At 25.7% G+C, this 26,264-nt stretch overlaps 2 protein-coding genes across 3 annotated transcripts; one reads left to right on the forward strand and one right to left on the reverse strand.

The window, feature by feature from the left end:
- Positions 1–204: 204 nt before the first annotated feature.
- Positions 205–26,195, reverse strand: LOC114126378 (serine/threonine-protein kinase N). 2 transcript variants are annotated; one of them, XM_027990317.2, is made up of 19 exons: positions 25,681–26,195; positions 19,723–20,149; positions 16,809–16,921; positions 16,544–16,739; positions 14,520–14,674; positions 8,994–9,253; positions 8,789–8,934; positions 8,638–8,725; positions 8,143–8,308; positions 5,291–5,513; positions 4,965–5,227; positions 4,706–4,876; positions 2,765–2,965; positions 2,494–2,673; positions 2,272–2,423; positions 1,989–2,208; positions 1,813–1,920; positions 1,601–1,741; positions 205–1,537 (listed from the first exon to the last, which is right to left on the reverse strand). In XM_027990317.2, the coding sequence occupies exons 1-19, from the start codon at positions 25,696–25,698 to the stop codon at positions 1,394–1,396; spliced, it is 3,372 nt and encodes a 1,123-aa protein (XP_027846118.1). In that variant the 5' UTR covers positions 25,699–26,195; the 3' UTR covers positions 205–1,393. The 2 variants fall into 2 exon arrangements, with proteins under 2 accessions (XP_027846118.1, XP_027846120.1); XM_027990319.2 differs by lacking the exon at positions 4,706–4,876.
- On the forward strand, positions 10,695–12,448 carry LOC114126379 (uncharacterized). The gene is made up of 2 exons (XM_027990320.2): positions 10,695–11,381; positions 11,447–12,448. Exons 1-2 carry the CDS (start codon positions 10,989–10,991, stop codon positions 12,266–12,268), a joined length of 1,215 nt encoding a protein of 404 aa, XP_027846121.2. The 5' UTR covers positions 10,695–10,988; the 3' UTR covers positions 12,269–12,448.
- Positions 26,196–26,264: the final 69 nt, after the last annotated feature.

Below are 26,264 nucleotides of genomic sequence, written 5' to 3' on the forward strand. Positions count from 1 at the left end.
CATAAAGTTAATTAAATAAAACAACCCTTTTTAATAGTTAATTTTAATGTCCACTAAAAATATTTAAATTTTTAATACTGATTAATATAGGTAGAGTCTAACCAAGAATTTTTTTGTCGAGTTAATTTAAGTTTACAGTTATCTGCAATTAAAATTAAATCATTGCTTTATATTTTATTGAGTAGAAAAGTAAAATAAGTGATATAAAACAAGAAAATTATTATACTCTTATAGCTTGGGTGTATGTAACACTAAGCTATTAAAATAGTCACAACTTTACAAGCATCAGTATAACAATAGTTATATAGCACTTAACAGGCAATCACACATTTGATTACAAATTACTCATATGTTCGTTTAAAAATAAAATAAATTTTTTAAACTATAATAAAATAATATTCTTTCATTAAGCAAATTAAAGAATATATCCAAACAGTATTGAGAAGTATAAAAGAGTTAATACATGTAAACTAAAACATAAAATAAAAAGTGATATTCAATATATTATATTAATATACATATTCATGATTATATTTTATCTATTACATAATAGCAGATTTTCTTTTTAAAATATAATATTGAAATATTTAAAGCCTTAACAATTTTTAATCAACTTTTTAAACAACAAAAATAATATACTAATCATAAGACACTAAGTGAGCATATTATTGTCAATAATAAATTGAGCTAAATAAAACAATAATGTTTAATATAAGACAAATGTGTGGTATAGTAAACAATAATATCTACCACTTTATCAGCTAGCAAATAAAATAATTTTTTATAGTTTGCTATTTATTTAAAACATGCCAACAATAATAATTTCACATTTCTATTAAAATGTGTTAAATATATAAAAGTTACTTTTTTGTCTATGTTTACATACACATTGAACGCATTTTTACACAAAATTATATAGTTATTTATATATAAACTTTAATACTAAATTTATAAAAAAAAAAAAAAACAGTTTTAAAATTTTACAATATAACTAAATATCTTACATTCTAAATAGTGGTAGTTAAAAATTAGTCATCAAATGGTTTTTCTATTCAATATTGAGAGAATTTCTTCAATGAATCAATGTTTAGACTTTTCTATTTAAAAGATTTGTGTGGTAACTATTAGTGAAAAAATTTAATCTGAGCAGCTTTGTTGTGTCAAGTTTTCCAACTTAAAATATAAATCACAATCATTTTGGAAAAATGTCCGCAAAAGAAAAAAACGGACAAATACCTAATAAATAATAATAATAATAATAATAATTGAAATTGCATCTAAACTACATGATTAGCTAGCTTTAGCTATTACAATTTGATCGATTATAATACAAACATAAATTAAACATGAAAAATTATTTATACATATATAAATGTATATATATATAACCCTGTTAAAACCAGTCAGCTGTATATGTAAAATCTTTAAATAATTGTTGTTCATCATCATTTAACAGTCTTGGATCTTTGGGTGGTGTTAGTTGAGGTTTTTCAGAAGTAAACTCTTCATCAAAGTTACTTACATCTTCAACAGAATTCTAGAAAAAATGTTTAGTTAGTTATGCAAATAAATAGACAATTAAACAATAAAAGATACTTACAACTGTAGGTACAAATGGTGGCTTAACTTTTCTTTGTAACAGGTCATCCCAAACAACCTGTCTGAAAAATGCTTGTTTTTTCACATCTTCGGCATCTCTTTCGCTTGATCCTAACCTTCGTTCCGGATTTTTGCGCAAAAGCTAGATCAAAAATTGATGGGATTAATTTTATTAACTCCCATTAGCTATAATATATAAATTATAAAACATACTCTTCGCATAATTGCAATTGCTTCCAATGACAAGAACCTGGGATACCTAACTTCATCATTCACTATAGAATCAAATACTTCTTCTTCGTCATCACCTGGGAATGGTGACTAAACATGGTAGAAAAACATAATTATATATTAAGATAATAACATTAACATTAAACTAGAATAATTACCTCTCCAACAAGCATTTCAAATATAAGAACTCCAAGACCCCACCAATCAACACTACGTGTATATGAAGTTTCAGTAAGAACTTCTGGAGCTAAGAACTCAGGGGTTCCACAAAATGTTCCAGTCCGATCACCATATCCCATACCTTCTTTGCACAGTCCAAAATCGGCTATTTTTACATACCCATCAGTATCCAACAATAAATTATCCAATTTCAAGTCACTAAAATATGAAAGTATACCACATAATTAGTTTTAAAAATAATTAACATTTCACTATACTAACCGATAAATTATACTGTTTTCATGTAAATACTGTAATCCTAAAACAACACAAGCAGCATAAAATACGGCTCTCGGTTCTGTAAATACATCAGCATGTATGTGCATCATCAAATCACCACCAGCAGCATACTCCATTACAAAGCAAACATGAGCCTATGATAAAAATAAGGTTTATAGAAATTATTTATGTTATATAAAATGTAAAATATTTTGATAGTCTTACATCAGTTTGGAAGCAAGCGAATAAATTTACTAGGAATGGGTGTCGAATGTCATTTGCAACTTCAAATATTCTTTTTTCGGACAATAGGGACTCAACTTCATCACGGGCAATTATATCTCCTTTTTTCAATGCTTTTATAGCAAAATATTCACTAGACTTTTTATGTTGACACAAAATTACCTAAAGATTGGAAAGTTAGATTACTAATTAAATCTAAATAATAATTTTAAATGTTATTATTTATTTATTTATTTATAGAAGTGAAATTTACCTTTCCAAAGTGGCCTCTGCCCAATACACTAAGTAGTCTAAAATCATCCATCGACATTTGAGAAAATTTGAAAGCATTAGATAGTGTGGTTTTATTAGATTCTGCTGGTTGTACATTATTAGATGTTGTAAGATGATATGCTTTTGGTTCAGTCTCCCTATAATCGAGGACACGAGAAACAGGATGGCTAAATAGTGGCGACTACAAAAAACAAAAATATATTATAATTAATAAATTGATCAATACATGAAATATAATTTATTTAAGGTTAAATTTTTTGAACCAAGCATCATCATATTCAGATATGTTTCTATACATAGGTAAATATAAATATGTATATATATATATATATATATAAACTATAGAATATTGAAGATAATAATATAAGTATGCAAAAAGAAAATAATGTCTGGTTCAAAAAAAAAAATAATAATACACGTTATTAATGATTAATCATGATGTTAAGGTATACTTTATACTAAAACTTAAAACTAAATAAATAAATAACATTAATCTATCTAATTATTTAGCATAATCAAAATCTAAAGCACCTTATTATCTATTATAAATCTTATATTAATATTTTGTTCAGCATTTCAGAACTACATTACATATTAAAAGCAGTATAGTAATAAACGAATAAATATTATTATTTTAATTTCTTAATACGATAACAGTATTTATAATAATAATAATAAATTTAAATTAAAATAAGATCAATACAATATACACAAATGTGAAATAATTTATGGTAAATTTAATAAAATAAAAAAAATAACTGTACTATTTTAACATGTTTAACGATGAAAAAAGTAACATGAGACATTCACTTCATGAAAAGTATCCATATTGCGAATAATATACTTTTTACACAATATACTAAGTATATGATAAATTTTGTTCATTTCTTAAAATTGAAACATTTTTTTATACAAATATGGATACAATTTCATGAAATGGATTTATGGATAAATATTTCTCAAGATCGTTCAATTTTTTTCATTGTATGGATATTCATAATATTGAATAAATTTAGAATTACAATTGAATAATACAATAAATGCATATTATTAATCAATAAAAATTATAATTTTTGATGTGTACCTTCCCAGAAAATAAATAGGTGAAGTCATTTTGAGCAAACTAATGAAAATATGTTACAATAATTAAACAATACGTTTTACAATAAAACTTATAGGAATAGACTCTTTGAGACTTGGAATATATTTAAGCTTCTAAGCTTCTAGTTTCTGTTTAAGGTTAAAAAAAACCTCCATATGGAAGTGGCTCACAAATGAATTTCTCGTTAATATAAAATTCAATGAATAAAGTACATATTTTGTAACTACATTCTCAACATACAACTTTTGGAATTTAATAAATATGATAAAAAGTCTATAAAAAAAATGCATGAAATACTAAATATACAAACATACTGTGAACAAAATTCTAGTAAAGAATTTTTAAATATTAGTTAAGTATATATATTTTTGAAAAAATGAATTACTTAATATAACTAATATATATTATTATAATATTATGTAATATTATTTAGGTATTTTTGTTATTTTTAACTAATTAATTTGTTTTATAATATAATCAAACATATTAAATTATATATTTAATCATAAATATTAATCTGGGACTCAAACTTAGTTTACTAACTTAAATAAAAATTAAAGCAATTAATAAGCTATAATTTAAGATTATATCTCTTTAAAAGTTATAAGTCACACTTTTTATACAATTGTGTTATCTTTAAACTAATATTTAGCTAAATGAAAGCAAATGTTAAAAATACATGTAATCGTTTAATTTAAAATAAAATAAAACAATACTCCAAATTAATCATGCACAAGATCAGTAAGAAATGGATGATATACCAGTTATGCGCACGCGTGTTAGATAAGCCTAGCACAGTGGTGTAGGAAGAGTATGTACCTCGTCCTGGGGAAACTCTATAAGAGGAGACGGCTGCGGTGTTCCCAAAGTTGAACTTCCAACACTTTCTATGCTCACAGACATTGTCATTACATGTCTCCTATGAACTGGTGGTAATGTCTGTTGCTCGTCGTCATGTAAAAAGTCAAATTCCTTCAACGCATTCTGCAGCTATACATATCATACAAGTTACCCCCCTGGTGCATTGATGTTCAAAAAGCTTCATAGCTAACATTTTAAGCAAGAATATAACACTTACCTCTTGATCTAATTGTCGTGGTGGCCTTGGAGGTGGTACAGTTGGTACTGTTGGTATCCTCTTATTTGCAGCTAAAACTGTTGAAGGTAGGAATGTGGGAGATCCCGTAGATATATTACGCTGTTCAGTAATAGTGGGTGGCAGTGGTGGTAGAACCGCAACCCCTAAACCTAATGGCCGAGCACCAGCCAATCCACAAGTGTTAATTGGTTCAGGTGTTTCACCAGGTGTACATTTTTCTTCAAGTCTCACATCGCCTCCATCTAAATTATGTAATCATATTGAAATTAGTTATAAATATTATAAACTATTAAATATTTATAAACCTGTGGAGCTGTCTGAGTGTGAATGTGATCTTGAGTGTTGCTGTACAGGAACTAATGGTGAATTTTGAATTGAAGGTGATGATCTTTTAAGAAGTCTACTCCAAGCAGCTATATTGATGTTCATTTGATTTGCTCTAGGGAAGTTTTTAGCTTGCTGCTTAAATATTTTACGTTGTCTTCGTAAACGAGGTTGACGTGATATCATAGGATTTAAAAATTTGATCTAAAAATATAAATAAATTATTACATATAATTTTAGAAATCAAAATAATTATTATTGAGATATGGGAACTAAATTTTTAAATAACTTATAACTGTATTAATAGGATGTCAAACCCATGCATGTCATATCAGTCTTATTACCACGTAATATACCAAAATGAATGTTTAGCAGTATTAATTTTATACTAGCTTAAATATTGACTTGAATTGATGAATTATCAAACTTAAATATAAATACATTATCTATGTTCTCTCATTGGATATTTTAGGTTTTTTTCAAAATTTTTAAAAACCAAAGAATAAATGTATAGAATAGTTAGATTGATTTGGATAGGTTAATTAAGTAAACATCATAGTAGTAAAAATTAATTGTTCATAAGGCTTTTCAAACTAAAGTTACTGAACCAATATGAAAAATATAATATACAGAACTGATGCTGAATATTAAATATACAGATAACAATTGTGTATCATATTGTCATGTGTTTCGGGTTCAATCAATCAGTCATTAAATATATAACTTATCAGTTTTGACTTTGGATATCACATATAGATGTATGATTTAGTGATAAATATGTAATAATTACAGGTATGGCTACATCTAAAAAGTATAGTTGTTATCAAAAAATTTGGCAGACCATTCTGCCAGTGATTTATAAGTAATTGTTCCCAAAATAATATATTCACATACTATGGCACGAAATCATAAAAGTTTAGTATACAAAAAAGAAAAAAATTATAATTTAAAAGGTATTAGTCACATACTCATAATGTAGCATATAAAAAATAATATTTTATGAAAAATAACTGATATTATTAAATGAAGAGAAAAATTGGTTAATAAAAAATACATAATACATCTTTGTACCGAATTGTGAATTTTAAATAAATTTTCATTTTTTAACTAATTGTATAGAATGAATTATTAACATAAATCAAGAGCATTTAGAAAAATAATCAATGTCTATAACTTCTGATCATTAAGTAATCAAATAAAATTATTTATAAGTATATAAAAAAAATTTTTTTTTTTTATTGAAACTTTGTGGTTTATAGTGGTATATTTACAATAACATTTATATTTTACATTTAAAATTATTAGATATAATTAAATGGATAGAACAGTCTCACAGATGAAGGATAATATTTGGATTATAGCAATTTCAGAATTGGGATTGAGAATAGAAGGTAGAGTTAGTTGGGATGTTTTGAGATTTTAAAAAATTAAAAAGAGTTAAACAATTAGAGGATAATGAGGGGCAGCTGAAGATGATATCGGAGAGGTCGCTAATTATCTCTTCGGAGTGTTTAGTAAAGTAAGGGGGATCGTTTAGAGAGAGTTTATAGGAATGAGATGGAAGTAGATAATGACCGACTCGTAAGCGGGTAAATTGTAAAATCGAAGTTCTGGATAAATTAAGATTAGAGAACCAGGTTTTTTTTAAAATGACGGAAACAACACTTTTATATTTTGAGGCAAAATTAGCCGGAAGACTATTCCAATAGAATGACCAGATATAATTGATATGTTGTCGTAAAATTGGGATGAAGTCAGAAAATTTTATATTAATCAATAATTTGTATAGAAAAAATTCCATTTATATATTATTTGTTTGAAAAATAAAATTAATAATTACTAATAGAATATATTATAATTCAGCTGCCATTTGTTACATACGTATATACGCATAAACATATTAGAAACATTAATATACTAATACATGATTGTGATAATTTATTTAAATAAAAATAATGTTGCTACTTGAGTAGACCTATTTTTTTATACCAAAAGAGATGATTGATGAATGATATCAATATAGATATTAACAGTTTAATAATAAGGAAAAGTATATGAGACAAAATATAAAAAATATATATAATATATTAATAAGTAATTGAATGTACCAAGTTATCTAATGTCTACTATTATATTATTTATTTTAATTTGAGACTTTTTTTTTCTAAATCACGACATTTTAAAGTCGATTATGTAATTTAAATATAAAAAAACCATTAAGATTATACTTTAACCTTTATATTCTTAATTTTTTTTATAGATAATCAGATTGATTGTATTAAAAAAATTAGTTTGTTAAACAGGTTATTAATAATAAATTTGTCTAGCATTTTGTTTGTACTCTTGTTTTAATAATCAAATTTAACAGTATAGTTTGAAAAATGTATAATTTTATTTTATTCATATTTATTAGATAACTACCCTAGAATATTCATTTTACGATAAGAGTAAGTATATAAGTAAAACATAGATTTTATAAAACACTCCAGGTATTTGTCTCAAATATTCAAATAAAATATTATTATAGTTTGGATTACGAGATACGGTAAATTTTAGGATAAACAATCTATTATGGTAGAAGTTTAAAATATAAAAAAATACGTCCAAATTAAAATAATTTCAAATGTTAACTTTCATACCTATAGCATTAAATTAAAATAACTTAATTACTACTACACTACCATTCAACTTTTATGTATAAGATAAAATTAAATGATAACTGTTAATAAATAAAAAAATGTACGTAAGTTATCAACATATTAATCTACACCATTATTTAAAACATGTCAAGTACATTATAATAAATTAATAACTATATATAAATTCAAAGTACCTCAGCAAAAAGAAGTCCTTGTGGTTCCAATTGCAAAGCCATACCATGTCGAATATCATCAATAAATTCTTCTAATCGAAGAAATTTAATGGCACACAGTGATCGCCAATCTCTCCAATAAATACCAATCTCTAGCTCTCGAGATTTATCCAAGTCAATAGAAAATCTATAATCAATTTAAAATGTATTATTTTATTTGATTCAATTTAAATATATATATAACTTAAATGCATACAATTAGCAACAAATAATCTAGTCTTCAGATTATTATTTTTTTAATCAATAGTTAATGAATATTAGTAAGAAGAAATATAATAAAACTATTTACAATGTTTTAAAATTTAAGCTACTTTTAATAAAAACATTAAAATATGTAATTGAACTACCAATTTAATAAATATTTTAAAATATACATTTAGAAAAAAAAATGTTTTGCTTCTTAATAAGTATTTATTAAATTATGAAAAACACTCAATTTATAATAATTAAAATCACCTTTGGTCCCAAGCTTGTTGAGAACATGGTCTCCAGCTAGTTTGACCAACTGTTTGATTATCTAGTTTAATAACAGCCATAATTTCATCTGTAAATGTAAAAAAGTATATTAATTTCTTAATAAAAAATATGTATTTATTTTATTACTTACTACTTATTTCATCTTTAATATTATATGATTTACTAGAACTACGCCCCGTTACTCCTTTTACAAAAGATCTTAAATCTCCAGGATTGTCTTTTTCTCGTCTTGATCTACCTGGAACTTCTTCAAGCAAATCCTGACATCCCATCAACCTATAAATATTTTTAATAAGTAAGATGTTACTGTTTAGAAACTTAGTTAAGATACCTACCTAACTTCAAGTTTACCAGTAACCGCAGCACACCTAGAAACAGTAGCTTTTTCTGGTATCACATTTCTTTCTGCTTTTAGGAATGGTTGTAAACTAACATAAGCGTGATTTGGAGTTGGACTAGCAGCTTGAGCGTTTTGTAATTCTCGTACTAATTGGATAGCTGTTGTAGAATTAGGTGGAAGCTCTTGGCGACGGTGTTCAAGTGATTGCCGTAAAAGATCCAATTTACAACTAGATTCTAAAAGATTGGCTTGTGCCTAATACAAAAAGAAAATAATACTTTTAAAAAATAAACTTTTAAAATAGTATTTTAATAATGGTCTATTAATTCTTAAAAAAGTAATTTTTATAATTAAATTCAACTTAATAAAAAAGTACTAATATAAAATATTTTTAATGTTTATTGAGATGAGAAGCAAAGATAAAATGACATTGCATTATTACATTTAAAATAATAATTCTGAATAGAGTACAATAAAAATGATTTTTATTTTTTCCACACTTTTTTGTAGTTATTTATTATATGAATAAGAACAACTACTGATTAATATAGAACATTTTATACTTTAAAAAATTTATTTCCTCAACTATATGCATACTAAATACATGTAATACATTTAATTGTTATAAACTCAATCAAATGTTCATGTATTATAGAATATATTTTGGCAATACACTATTCGCTATGGTATAAAATTAACTTTTAATATTTTGTTAAAAGGTTTATAATTTTGACACAGAATAGTTTGTTGTTGATATTTTTGTGTATAAATAATAAATATTAGAAAAGTAGATTTTAACAGTAAATGTTTGTAAATAATAAACAAATATGTCCATGTAACATCTTTAATATTTTAAAATAACACAACCATGTGAATATACTCAATAAATACATATAACATAAATGAGAAAAATAAGCTAATTATCTTTAATAAAACTATATATCAATGACAATAAAAACAAACTAGATGTGCTACCTACAATAAACTTTGGTAATTTAACATGTTTTATACTATATATTTTAATACTTTTGTGGTACACTATTATATACATTATACCTATACCTATAAAATATATAAAAATAAATAAATGGTTAGAATAGCATTTTTAAAATTCATTTATAGTTACTGCAATAATTATACATTTTATTAAGATAATTTAACAACATATATTAAGCCAAAAAAAATTAATGCATAGGTGCTTTCATAATTTTTTTTTACAATTCAAATTAAACTGTGAATAAACTAAATGTTATTTATTCATATATGTATAACGTAATATGATATTAAACCTTGATACTGAAGTACTGAACTAATTAATTAATTCATAATATTTATAAAGTACAAAAAAAAAATAGTATGTTTTGTCAAGTTGTTACATTATACTATCTGGAAATAGAAACTGCATCTTTTTAGCACACTTCAGTTGGCTAAAAGCCATTACTTTTCTGGATATACTACTACGACCATTTATATAAATGTTGATTATGAATGTCATATATATATATATTATTATAGTTTTAATAAAAATGCATAAATTTCTTTCTAATTAACTTTCAACAAGGTGCACGACAAACTAAAACATTCTTAAAAATATTTTACAAACATTTAGACTACATTTTTAGAAGAACCACACACTATTTTTTTTTTTTTTTTATTAACAACATAAATTGCACATCAATATATAGATAAATTACTATCAGGAGTAAAATTATGAATTATGTTAACTTATTTTAAATTGTATTTTGATTATGGAATGCAGTATGTGGGTGAATTTGTCATTTTTATGACCTTTGGAAAGATACTGGTTCCCTCTCTTTAACAACAGTAGCATGCTTTGAACAGTATGTTTGATGCAATGCCAAAACTACAGCTCTCAGCTGAGAATTACGATACTTTTGACTCATCCAAGTGGCCAGTATTTTCTATAACTTAGCTTTAGGATGTACACTTAATATATTCTTATGTAACAAATTTAATAGTGACTTATGAGATGGAGAAAAATAAAAACAATGATAATAATCCTGGTTTAATGCATGATTGGTCTATACATGCACATTTAAAATTAACACAACCCAATAACAATCTACCATTATCTCAGCAACCACGCTATGGATTTCAACGAGGAAATATTGTGTTTACTGCCCAGCCACCTCAAAGGACAGATTCTGGTCTAGGCAGTTCATCTCGTGGATCAACATGTGATTGTGCATTCAATATAGTACCTCAATGTGAAGTATGTTGTGGTATAAGAAGCCCCATGTCAACTAGAAGAGCACAAAGTTATACAGCACATTTTTGTACCAATGTGCCGCCAAAAAAACATCTAGAAACTGTGGATGTGTCCTGTCAGACATCTCCTTCTACTTCAACTATCTTAACAAAGGTATTTTAATTGCTTACTAATAATAATATGTATTACTCATAACTATTTTTTTTTTTTTTGTTAAGGAAAATACCAACATTTTTATAAAAAATCGTAAATATGAATTAGATAAACATAAAAAACATCATGCCAGGACTGTACATATTGATGTTTATTGCACAGAATCTTCAGATTCAGATAATACTTTCACATCTAAATCTACAGACACATTACTAAATTTATCAGATGTCAAAATTAAATGCAAAAAGATATCAAAAAAATCTAACAAAGCTCGAAGTCAATCAACAATGTCTAATCAAAGTATGTTACAAAGAAGTCCTTGTTTATCCGCAATAAGTTCTACAAATACGATATCAGATTCTTCTTTTTATGAGTCATCTAGTTGTGGTTTATCATCATTTATGGATTCAACTACCTTAGAAAATAGTAGTTTAACTAGTTTCGAATCCGAAAATATACAACAAACATACAAGTCAAAAAACTATGATGACACAACAAGCAGTAGTTCAGATGATGAATGCTCCGAGACTGCGTGGAGTTTCAATAGCATTGGTTTTCAAAAAAATCAAACTTTAGCAAGACGCCCATGGTCTAAAGTAAAAAATATAAATGACGATATGGGCAGCTTTAGTGACTGTTCACAATCACCCATGTATAGGCAGCCGTCAAATTCTACATTTGTTATGACTCAAGTTGCTAAAATGGCATCAAAATTTGGTCCTATGCGATCGCCTGTAAAACAAGATCATCATGTTGGACCTTCCAAGAATCCTGATTGTTCCTGTTTTAACTGTCGCAGGTATTATAATACCAGACATAGATCGTATTCCATTGGTAGTGAAGCTGGTCAATCAGAGATATTGACAATGTTTAGAAAATGTCTCTAATGTATTAATATAAAACCATATTTTTTTTAATTCAAACACTATATAAATTGTACTATTTTATAAAATATTTTGCATGATGTAATTAATTTAATTTTAAGATAACAAAAACAAAAAAAAAAAAAATAATGTAAAAATATTGGATTCAATCCAAATAAACGAATAGAAGTAATTACATATTAATCTGAAAAGTAACCAAGGTTATATTTTAGTTTCTTTTTTACAGCCAAAAATTTTAATCCAGAAAATATATTTAGATATATTTTATGAATAATTATTTGAAATAATAATAATAACTATGTATATGAAATCATTAAAAACATACTTAATAATCATTGATATTAATGAAGTAATACTCGTAATATAAGCTACAAACTAAATATATATATTTAAAATAGAGATTTAGAAATGCTTTGCATTTAAATATTATTAAGATATAAAAACACTTTAAATAGTTATTAAAATATTTATAAATTTAATAACTACATATAATAAAATAAAATATATCTTAAATATATACAGTTAAATTTAATCAATTTATTTATAAATTGATTGTATTATGTAAAGTTAGTGTATAAATAATACAAACAATATTTTGTTAGACAATCAATTGACCAATTTATTTAAAAAATTGTTATTCATTGATAAGTCATATGAAAATAAAATTACTAATATCAGCTATTTATTTTTTACTAACACAATTATTTATTAAATAAGTATACTAAAAGTTTTTGTTAAATACTTAAAGCAAATTCTATATTATAATAATATAATGTTGTGTTAATCATACACAGTTAAAAATTAAATAGAAATAAATATTTATCTGTTTTTTTATTTATTTATTAATATTAGTGTTTATCTGTTATGCGCTCAATAATAGCATGCATACATACATTACATTATAATCATAATAAATGATATTAGTTTGCATGAATAATTAAACACATTTCAATAATTAATTTAATACTTCAGTCGTGTTAGGATGATAAATACATATTTATTCAATAATATAGTGACATCTTTAAATAGTACTACTTATCTGACTGGTTTTAATTTATTTTTAAATAAAGTAATTATCATACACAAATTTTAGAATGACTCTAAGCCACTATAAAAATAATAAAAAATTGTATCGTAGTTGTAAGTTATATATGCAGTTGATGCCGCTTATTGGACTCACTTTGGGACATGACCATTTGAATCTATTACTCGAATGAGTCAATAAGGCGATTGACCCAAAACAAATTTTAAAATTAAAACTTATGTACTTAAAAAAATATTTATTGATATGTATAAATGCAATTAAAAATAAAATAATATGTATGTATATTTAAATTCTTTAAATTTTTTGATAAAATTCATTTAGGGTTGGTTGAATTTTCCCTTTTTCGACCAACTTCATTATCATATTTTCGTAGGATTTATGTGGCTCAAATATGTCAAAATTGCTAACAAAAGCAACCATACCAGTACCAACTTATATACCATTTATAGTATGTTCATTTATATTTTTATAATATGTACATATTTTGTTTGTTTATATTTTCAAATGACCCTATTAACCAGTGTGTGAGTCGAATATTCAAATTGTTTGCTGTATATTAGTATATGTGCAAATCGGTACTAGCCGTTTTGAGTCTAATAGACTAATGAGTCCGATAAGCGGCATCCACTATATCTGAAGAAGTAAACTTAAAGACAAATATTCTGATAATAAACTCAATGCGAATCATAATTTATCTCTAAAAAATGATAAAACAGGTAAGAGAACACTACACCTGATTATGTTATCTCTATCTTAGTACAAATATTATAATATATCAAACATATGCATCGGAAATTTGCATTCAGCAGTTCCAAATTTGTGTAATTAGCTTAATATAAGAGTGAATCAAACTTTAAGGTAATTACACTATCTGAGTTTTCTTGTAGGTTTTATATAGTTAAAATTTTAAAAAAAATATGATAAAAAAATTCTCACTTGACAATTCAAGTATTGTAAAAAAAAACCAGAGAGAAAACATGGATAATCTACTTACCTCAAAATTCGATAATAGATTAATTCAATATACTATTAAAGATAATTATACAAAATTTGAAATGTTACAACACAAATGTGCTATGTTGTAAATTAGTATTATTCACAGATAAAGCATTCTATTAAATAGAGAAATCAAGATTTTATATCATTTAAATATTTTTTTTTAATAAATTACTAGTAGGAAGATTTATTTATAATTTTAAAAATGCTTACTTCTTGAAGAGGTTTTTTTTCTGCAATTTTGGAACTTTGTAATGTTCTAATAACATTTTTGGCACCTTCAACAACTGCCGCTTCAATTCTTAATCTATGCCGTAACTCTGCTATACGTTCTTCTAATGGAGTTTCTAAATGTGACTCAGACTTTTCTAAAATGAAAAAAACAATAAAAAAAAATTTTAATTAAACATTCAAATATAGTTATATACTCATAAACTGAATTATTTATAATTTAAAACTTTTTTTGGGGATCTTCTAACACAATAAATTGGATGAAGTCATAAAATAAAATAATTAATCATAGTAATTTATTTACTCAATAGGTAACTTAAATTCTTGAATTGTATTAACTTTACAATGATCTATTTTAAATTTTTGAGTAGGTAATATGTATACACACATTTTATAGAGAAAAAATCTCTAACCATACTTGAGTGTAGCATCTAGTAAAAAATTGTATCTATCACCGAAAGAATGTGGTTATTTTATTCATACAAGATACAACTATAGCTAAAGAATAGGAATATAGGTGGTTATACAGAGTACAACATGGTATTACATGGTAACATACATTTTTTATAATCAATTGTTATTTAAATGTTAAAAAACAATATTCATCAAAATTACAAAAACTTCAAATTTATCTTTGATTAATAAATTATTAATTGTGGCTCGGCGCGGTGCAGTGGCTAAAATTAATCACTCATGTGGTTAAGAGTAAGCAACGGCCGCTGCCACTAGTACTCGGATGGGTGACCACCTAGGTATGTAGTGCTCAAAAACCTTGCCACACATACACGTGTTCCTAAACCAACCGTACCAACCGTAAAAACACAACCTATCCAACCAACCCTTACCCCTACCACAGTTCATAACCCCTACAACAGCTAATGGTCTTAGTCGCCGGGCTTAAGTTCAATAAAAAAAAAAAAAAAATTATTAATTTTAATAAGGATTGAAAAATTAATTAAAAGTATCATATAACAAAACCCTAAAAATTTAAAAACAAACAAATGCAGAATTTAAATACTAAAATGGGATATAATAATTTTAGTTATTTTTTTGATGCCAAAAATATTATTTGTAAGGACTAAACTTTTTGCAACTATCTATATTATTTATTTTATACAATTAATTTATTAACATACCTATTTAGATTTATTTTTAACTTTTTTATAACATGACCCTATTCATATATATCTTGTTGGGATTAACTTATAATAGTTATTTACAGTTATATTAATATACAAAATAATATTAAAACATATTATGCAAATTGATTTTGGAAAATATTAGTTCAACCTTTCTCATTACCAATTAAAAATAAATTACTAATGGCACTATTAATAATTACAACAAAATATCTTTGGAAATATAGGCTAACAAAAAATTATGTTTTGGTATGTAAAAATAAATAATTATAGAATGATTTATGATAATTCAAATTGAATATATCCATTACAGTGACCTACTCAATGGTGATGTATATACTATACAAAAAATGTCCAGATTTTATCAAAAGTGAGTCATTTTAATCAATTATTAAATAAATAAAAACTAATTTGTACCTATAGTAAAAAGATAATTAAAGTTTTTTTTATGAATTTGAGAAATTCTATGATTTAGAAAATTCTATTTAAATTGATATATTTAATATGAAAATAAATACTTTTTAGATGATTGAATATGCGCTTTTTTTTATAACTAGAAACCAAAAATCAATTATCTTCAAAAACATTAAAAGTATTGAATTTGTCAAAAACATTACTTAAAAATGACTTTTTTCAATTCACTCTTATTACCAATCATACATCTTAATTTAAAATTTAAAAGAAACTATTTTCTAGTTTGTTACAATTAACTATAATTTTTAATCAGTCTTAAGATTTACTTTTTTTAAACAATAAATTTAATTTTATGAATTAATAATTTATAATGACATCATTATATATCTCAATATCTCATAATGTACACTATTTCCTTAAAAATATTTTTATGAAAATTATAATTTTTCTAACCATGTTTGTTTTCACTATTAGATTTCATTTCTTCTTTCTGCTGTTTAGTCTGCTTTCCTTTCAAAATAGCCATTCTTAAGTATTCAATTTTTAATTTAGAGTCTGATAACATTTGTTGGGCATCAGCTAATAACTTTTTATCTCGTGAATGACCATTACTTAAACTTTGAATCATATTTTCAGCTCCTTGTTTAACCTGAAAAATAAAAATCCAATTATTAATTGCACAAGTAATTTAAAAAAATGATTGGTTTAAACAATTTACCTTTAATTCTATATTAAGTTGCTTTTCTAGTTGTACTAATCTAAGGTCACTCACAAAACTAGATTCTTGGACTTGGTTAGGGGATTGACCAACAAACTGCATAGGCGTAGAACCTAAAAATATAATTATTAAATAAATAAATCAAATTAAAAAAACACAATTTCTAAATATTTTTTAGTAGTTATAATAACAAAAACAACAGTCAAGTGTCAACTAGTAATTTGTACAGTCATTATACACAATTTTTACAAATGTTTTTCATGTATAACTCAACCAGCGACGTAGCTTGAATTTTATTTAGGGGTGGGGGGATGTCATGACCCCAATGAATCCTCTCCCTAGCTATGTTTCTGAACTCAACCAAATATGGAGTATACTAGTAGAATAAACTAATAACGAGTGTTTTGAAGGAATTTTTTAATAGAAATGATTATCTTCATGATATATTTTTCATACATCTTGTACTACTTAAGTACCTGGTACCTAAATGTTTTATCAAGTGTTTTATTTTATTTGAGCTACTAAATGTATTTAATTCATGAAGAACATTATAATTTATTATTTGAGTGATCAAAAGTGATACTTGTAATTATAAATAAATTGGAAAGATGTAGGTAAGTTTCTTTTTCAAGGATACCATTGCATCTGTATTCTAATTAGTAATTACATTAGAAACTAGATTATTTGGTGAATGCACTATTCTGGTAATGCATTAAAATATTAATAATAACATGTCTAAATTCTCAGAACATAATTAATCTATGAAACAAATTTATCTACAAGAGTTTTGTGATCTGGATTCCCTCTGCTCTACATATAATATATTACATTTATAACTTATTGTATCATGTCTATTGTTCAAAATGTGTACACATTTTTTTCAAATAAAGGTTGAGAGTACCACTTGGAAAATAATTACTATTTACTTTAATAATAACTGATTTAATAAAGTTAACTAATGCTTCTTTTTTTTTCATTTTATAATTGACTAAATGAATTTTGAAACATACAAAAATTATATTTAAGTACATAACAAAACATATCAGTCACTCTTTACATAAGCGAAAATAGGTAAGAGAAAAACCAAGATTCTACAACAATGTAAAATAATATTATTGTTATTATTATTATTAACAATGAGGTAGATTTTATTTTCTCATAAACTACTTATATAATTTTATCCTTAAAAGCTTAACAAAATAACAATAGGTAATTAGTTTTTGACCAGTGTAAAAATATTAAATGAAAAGATGAATATGTCATGACTTAACTAATTAGATGAATATAACAGACAAGTATTAGGTACATAATACTAAATTTTAAATTTTAAGCCAAATTATATTTTAGAAAAAAACTAGTTATATATTTATTATAATATTTATATAATCAGTGATTTCATGTGGAATCAAGTAACAGGGAGCAACTTATGAGTTATAACATACATTTTATCAAAGTGAAAATAATCATGAAATTATCAAATTTAATACATATATAATTTAAAATTACTTATTTTTACAAATACTGATTTTATACAAAAGAAATTTAATGTTTTCAATTTTATAAATTGCTTAACAAATTTAACTTTTATTAGTTTTTAAATATTTATCAAAGTGCAATCAAAATTATAATACCTACTGATGTAATTGTATCAACTGATATTAAGCATTCTGGTGTTAAAAATTACCTAAATTATGCAATGTTCTGTAGAAATCTAAACATAATTATAAAACACTATACTGACTAATCTGTTTGAATAATACATACTAGGAATAATTTAATTACTGATCTGTTAACATGTATATTATTTCATTATATATACATACTAATAATAAAATTTAATTTAATTTTTTAATTTAATGTAATAGGATTACTATCTGTGTCAGGTTTAATTTTATTAAAATTATCAATACTTGTGCATTTTAGTATTTGTTGGTTTTTTCTTCTAATAAAATTGTAATAACCATAGTAATTTAAAAACTCAACACTTTCATAAGTAGTTATTAAAACAAAGGGTGCAAATTGTATATAAGCTTGTTATTTATAGTTGTTCCTTGTTTGTTTAGTTAAATTATTATAATAACACACTAAACGTGTCATAAAATATCTACATATCAAAAGATAATACCTATTATAGCATAGACTTTAGATACCTAATCTATAAACAAAAAACTATATAACTCATTATTTTCATAATAATACCTACTATTAATCAATCATGATTGCACAATATATTTTGTGATTTCCATACATAATACTATTGATATCAAAAAAAGTTTTATTTAAGATTAATTATAATTCTTATTTTATTTATGTTGATAAATTAATATGTACAGCCATCGTTATGTACTTATATATAATTATAGAATGAGTAGTGATTTTTCTCATTAGGTAATCATAAATCACATTGAAAAAATAGAAGGATTCAGCATCCCCAGATTATTAATTCAGATTACACTCTTACATTTCATATGACCTTTTTTAAAAATATTATTTAACAAAGTTTAAATTATTAAAAAAAAAATTTAACTAATCTAAATATATAAATAAATATCATAAAATACACTAAAATAGCAAGAAAAAAAACTAAAAATGTTGGTATTTTGTTTAAACTTAAACATAATACCTAAGCTCCAAATTACATTAAAAACAGAAATAGCTGATCTGTGTCAATACGTATCATTAAATTATCCATATTATATTTCATAATTACACAATAACGAACAAAAGTTATGATAATATGGAACTACCAGTCACTTTCAATTAGTATTTAAATATATTTATCAGTGTGTAATCACTATCATAGTACTTCAGTATAATAATAAACCTTGAAGAATAATTTGCTTTATGACTTAGATCTTAATTTTACATAGTCTTTAAGACTACCAATTTGTACATATTTTAAATTTATAATTACTTGAAATAGGTCGATCTGCTGATCCATTAGTCCCAGATGTCTTGTGAACTCCAGAAGAAAACAAATTATTTGAAGCACCAGAACACGATTGTTGTCCTGTTGCTCCATGACTGAGTATGATATGGGATTCAAGTTCTTGCAGTTCTGCCTGCAGTTCCGCAAGCTTAGTGTTAGATTTTTTTACAATATCCGTAACATCTGACAATGACTTTCGATCCGTAACAACTTCACGTAATTTTTCAGCTCCTTCTTTGATTTTAAGCTCTCGTCGAATCTCACGCCTTATGGTTTCCTTCAGCTCGTCTAATCGTGCAGGAGTTAATGCATCAATGACAGATGAATCGTGTCCTGTACCATCATTGTTTGTTGTTACCAAACCATACTTAAAACCCAATTCATATAAAACAGGATTGTATATATATTCACCCTAAAACAATACAAATTATTTGTTATAATATCAGTTTTAAAAATATTTTATCTATTAAATATATATTAAATCATATAAATTAATAGTTATAAAGTAAGTAGGTAAAAATAATATGAATTATAGAATATAAGCTTCTATTAATTTGTCAATTCATTAGTCATTAATTTATAGAAATTCTACAATAGAACTGAGAATGGAACATAATCATTCAGCATTCCAGTAAAGTAAGTAACTAAGTTTTTAATGAAAAAAAATAATAGTAATGTTAACAGAATATGATAAATTATATATTTGATATAATTATGATAATTAAATGTAAACATAATATATATATATAATTTAGGTATCAATTTACTAGGTATTATTATCGTAATTGATTATACTCAAATAAAATTAATTACTTATGTAAAACTAGCCAAATTGATACTTTGAAGAGGTTTTTTTTATTTTCTCTAATATTTGAAAAATATATGTAAATTATTTTTTAAATATAATAATTTATTATATTGAAAATAAAAATATGATGTTATAGATTATTAAGGTCATGTAGATACCTACAAGACTACATATGTTTCTAATGACATTGAACATTTTATTTTTAGATAACAATTTAAAATATTTAACTATTAAGTCTCTGAAGTTTGTTTTTGTTTCCATATTAAATTATTATACTTAATCAAAAATTATCTAAATCTTCAATGTTATATTAAAAATCATAATAACATAACTCATAATAATGAATATAGTTTACATATAATGCAAACATTATTTTAGAAAAAGGCATATAGGTAAATAAACAATAAAAATTATTTTGTTTTATAATTTAACATATATTTTTAATGTGAAGAAATTAACTTTAGTGTATAATCCTTTCAATTAAAGAGCAATTAACATTAGAATTACCTATATTTTTTAGTTTGTATTTTAACTTTTCATTATATTAAATTACTAAATGATTACATTAAGCAGAAATCACTATAATAATATATCAATAAGAAAATAATTAAGTAGAGCATTGTAGGTTATACATTAATACCCACTTAAATAGGTATATGTAAATAAGGTCAGCCAAAATATGTCATTTTGTTTATAAATTATAACAATTAAAAAAGTTTTTGAAAAAATTATTTTTTTTTTACCAAACCATTGGTTTTTAAAAATGTATTTTCACTACCTATTACCTATCCTTTACTAAAATATTTTTTTATGGTTAACCACAAATATTGCAATTATTATTGCTAAGTAGTTTAAAGAAATGGTATAATGACAATTATGAATTAAGTAGGTTAATACTGATAAATATTTAATTATTTCATGTTTATGTAATAAAATAATGTATTTGTGTAGTATTGTGCTGGTGTATTAAAAAATAATATATTTGTATAAAATTACATGCTACATATCATGTCATACCGTTAAGTAATTGGCTATTACAATAAATTAGCAGTAAAGCATTATGATTGTCAACTTAGGGAATAAATGAATATATTTAATATTTTGTAATTGATTTTTTACATACCTAGTAGATATAGGTATTATTTTTGATATTTTTAATTTATACGACAAGTAATAGCTGATAATTCTGTCATTTTAGTAGTAGGTACTAAAACCTATTATATATATACCAACATCACCTATTATAAAGCGGCAAACCACTAAAAATTAAATGATTACTTATAAGATAGAAAACAAAATAAGTAGATACAATAATGTGTATGCTATTGTGTATGTTAATTGTATAAATACAAAAATAATATATTGACCAAGATGTTATATTTCTAAAAACAAAAACCTATAAATTATATCTTATCAGAAAAGTAATTAATCATTCATACATTATTATGATTTATTATAGGTAACTACCTTCAAATTCTCAATTAGATACTTATAGAAATCTATTTTTTTAAAGTCTATAATAAATAAATAACATCTAATTTAAATTTTTAATTTTGTTAGAATTTCATAATTCATTCTTATTATTAATGATATTTTTTTAGATGTTAATAATTATACAAATGTAACAGTTTCAGATTTAAGAATAAGCCATAATAAACCTTTAATAGTTACTCATTATTATATACATTTTGGGTAACTTATAATACCAACCCACGAGCCAAACCATATATACTTATTTATTGTATTATTTAAAGTACATGCCAGTTAAATATACATCTAATTGTATCAATTCTAATTTAAGTAATTCTCAGTATAAAAAATAATTTTTATATCAGATGATAAGATAAGTATTACATATTACATTTATTAAGACATGACTAGTGACAGGGAAAGACTGAGAAAACATATGTTGTGAAAAAAAATTTGTTAAAAACCTATCTCCGGATTGAAAAACAAAAACAAAAAAATTATATTTATTATTTAGGTAACTAACTAGTTTAGTTTAATTTAATATCTGTTTACATGAAGTAGATAACTAGAGAATATTATGCCTAGCTATTAACGTAAACTCAAATTTAATTCTTCTAACATACCTACAATTTACCACTACATTTATTCTAAGTTTATTAGTCATACAAAAACTATAGGTACATTATTAATGTTTTCTTTTTTTTTCTTTTTGACAGTAATAATTTAAATATAATTCAATAAATATATCAATAATTCATTATTATAGACTATAGACATTAAACATTGTAAATTAAATGGCAAAAGGATGAAAATTTCATTATTGTTTTATTTAATTAGGTACAGAGCTATTTTATTGAGTCTTATAAATTTAATTTACATTCTTATTTATATACATTGCGTAGTTTCATTCCTATTCTACCAAGGCATATTATTCAATCAATAATCTTAGACAACAATTACAAATATTATATTTTATAAAAATAGAATACTATATACTCGACTATATAGGTACTTATATTCATGAAAATATAATTTTGAAAGAGCTCTAAACATCTGGAATTAAGTTTTAACATTAATTTCAGCTCACCTATATTCTGATTACAGACTGTTATTCTAATCTATACATTGTTACAGTTAACAATATCTCAATTTTTAAGTAATTCAATAAATAAATGTACATCTTAATAACAGTTTTTTGATTATGTAAGTACCTACATACATGATATATTAACTTTTGACAAACCAGAAATAAATCAAGTACTGTGTAGTAATTTTGATAAGAATAAAATATTAAATTATAAAAAACCATACAAATTTAAATGTTTAAGGACACAATATACACTTGAAACATGAGTGGCCACGTAGAGGACAAGTGCGTGCTTATTAAATCTCTGTAGGTATAATTGAGATATTCAAAAGAATAATCCTAATATATAGTAGGTATATATTATATAAGTATCCTTCAAAATATATATAATAGGTAGTACCTAAGTAAATCGAATAAATTATGTGATTTAAGAAAAATTAATTAAAACTTAACATCTACATCTGTATTTAAAACAAACATGTTTAATTTAACGATATTTAGTGATCTAACTTATTAACTATACATTTCTTAACATTTTTTTAAGTATTTTTCAAATAGTATAAGATTATAGTTATTGAAGGTAATGTAATACCAGTTTATCGTTATATCATGGTAGTTCTATATAGTTTAGAACAGTGATGCTTAATCTTTTTTCTTCAGTGGGCCACTTTGGTAACCAACTTATTAAGCGAGCTATTAAACAACTATCTCCAAGCGGGCCACCAAATATAAAAGTACAAATGATCTCAGTCCAACAGAAAATATCGATAATACCTACCAACAATAGGATAAAAAATCGTTTTTTTTTATTTATTTTAAAAATCTGTACCTAACAGGCTGCGGGTTGGGCACCACTGGTTTAGGATTAAGTAGGTAATTTTGTTGTAGATTAATATTGGAAAATTCGATAAAATTATTCATCAATATCTAGGTTTAACTCTTATACATAATAATATGCTTATAATATTAATGTAAGCAACCATATGAGCAACATATAAATAAATGCATTTTATATAAATTTTTTTTTTCACTAAAAATAAAGCGAGAAATAAAGGGAAGTAAACATTTAAAAGTAAAAAAATGAAATTCGCCAAATATTTGCAACTCTTTTTACCTTGATTAACTAGCGTCTATATAGTACCCGAGATAGTACCTAAATAGGTACCTAACAAAGTTTATGATCAAACGCACACCAATACAATAAAAATCGACCATGACTCACTACAATAATCTGATTGTCCCTTTTGCATTGTTTTGATGTGCACCTGACAATAAACCTAACAATAAACCTCGCAATTAACATTAGTGGAGTAACCAAGAGGGAGATCAGAGGGTGCAATTGCAACCTGATCCAAATAGTAGGGTGCTTTAAATATGTTTTTTCTAATATACTGTTTTAAATTTATTTCTATGAAGCAAAACACAATTAATTTTATTTTTTAATTTAATGAGCCTATAATACCAGATAAAACATTATGTACCTATTACTATATTATGCTAACTACTAATTAGTTTTCATGAAACAATATATTTATCTAACATGAAATAATATTAAAAAGTGCATAATATAATTTCATCAAATAGGTGAACACTCCCAAGAATATTTACCAAGAAGAGGGAAGAGAATTTAAAAATTTTGCAATCACGTTACTGACTAATATACAGGTACAACGAGGAACATAAAACCATTAAAAGGTTATCATGATAGGGTAATGTAAGGGGTAGTATTATAAATTGACGACACAACTGTCATACTATGCTAATACAACTATAGTTATATATAGCATATATGCCCAATACAACAGCATGGCAACACGGACAATTTTACGCTAAGAGATAAATAGGCTGCAACAGATTGGCCCCCCAGAATACCATGAAAGCTCGCATGAAAGTTACCAGCGGCCAGTCGTATTATAACACCGAGTCGATATATACCTACCTACTTGGATTAAAAATATATAATTATAAAATTAAGACAATTCCTAGAGGGAAAATAAATGGTTTTTTTATTAAAATATATTGGTCGAGCCAATTTCCCGGGCCGAAATTTTTAACCAATCCTACGCTGAAAATAAATACCACTAAAACCTATTACGGGGTGCGCCTGGACATAAGACAACACCAATAACAAAGTACAGGCAATAACAAAAACACGAGCAAATAATAATCGAGATAATAATATTACTATATAGTAATATTGTTATTTACAAACTATGCGAGCGCTAGTGCGTCGTCGTGTCGCCGCCACAGGTGCGGGCGGAAAACTCGGGCACGAAAATACCCGCTTCACACCGCACAACCTTGGGACGCGAAACGTAGCGTGCCCGAGAAAATAATTATGTGGATTGTGATTTGTGGTTCTACGGGGCCCACACGGAACACCGCCGCTTTGGACGTATCGATCGTCAGGCCCGTTTAGGTGTCCGCCGAGCGACGGGCATTTGTGGTAGTTTATAAGTTTATATTCGATTGGGTCGAAAAATCGTCGGACGACGTTCGAGGGGCAGAATTCACGGTTTTGAGCGCCGCATAGTCGGTGCGGTGCGGGGTGTGTTGGGCCACAGGTGAATGAACTTACCTGATAATACTCGGCCATTTCAACCGCAGACCTGACGAACGCCGACAACACGGGACAGCTGCTGCTGCTACTCCTACGACGACGGCGCGTTCGGGCGACAACGAGCGACCATCACACCAGCCGCCAACCGGTTGGGGGACGAACGTAAAAGCTCCGACGCTCACGCACGATCACACAGACGCGGAACCGCGCGACGGGGACGAGCAAACAAAAACGACTACCGGCGGTGGCGGAGGAACGCGGAAAATCATTTCGTTTTGCTGCCACAGTTCCTCTCTAGTTGCGCGCAATCCGACGACACACGAACACCATTTTTTTTCCTTCCCGCGGCACCGGTGGAGGGGAAAACAATAATAACGTATGCACGCACGCACGTCGTACACACGAAACGCTGGGACCGTTGGAATTTGATTAATGACTCGACTGACGACCGCTCAGTACTCGCTCGCGCTCCACTCGACTGTACTTCGGGCAGTGTCAGCCACGGTCGGCACTCGCTCGGGCTCGCTCACTCGCTGCATAGTCGGAGCGAGAACGGACCTGATGCGCAATCGCGGTGGATCCCGATTCCCAGTGTCGCCACA

The sequence above is a fragment of the Aphis gossypii genome, chromosome 3 (assembly GCF_020184175.1).
Source record: "Aphis gossypii isolate Hap1 chromosome 3, ASM2018417v2, whole genome shotgun sequence".
NCBI lineage: Eukaryota > Metazoa > Arthropoda > Insecta > Hemiptera > Aphididae > Aphis > Aphis gossypii.

Coding starts and splice junctions, on each gene's coding strand:
- LOC114126379 (XM_027990320.2), top strand. CDS start 10,989: ATGGAGAAAAATAAAAACAATGATAATAATCCTGGTTTAATGCATGAT. Junction 11,382..11,446: donor CTTCAACTATCTTAACAAAG/GTATTTTAATTG, acceptor TTTTTTGTTAAG/GAAAATACCAACATTTTTAT.
- LOC114126378 (XM_027990317.2), bottom strand. Junction 2,209..2,271: donor GAAAACAGTATAATTTATCG/GTTAGTATAGTG, acceptor TTCATATTTTAG/TGACTTGAAATTGGATAATT. Junction 1,921..1,988: donor TTGAAATGCTTGTTGGAGAG/GTAATTATTCTA, acceptor TACCATGTTTAG/TCACCATTCCCAGGTGATGA.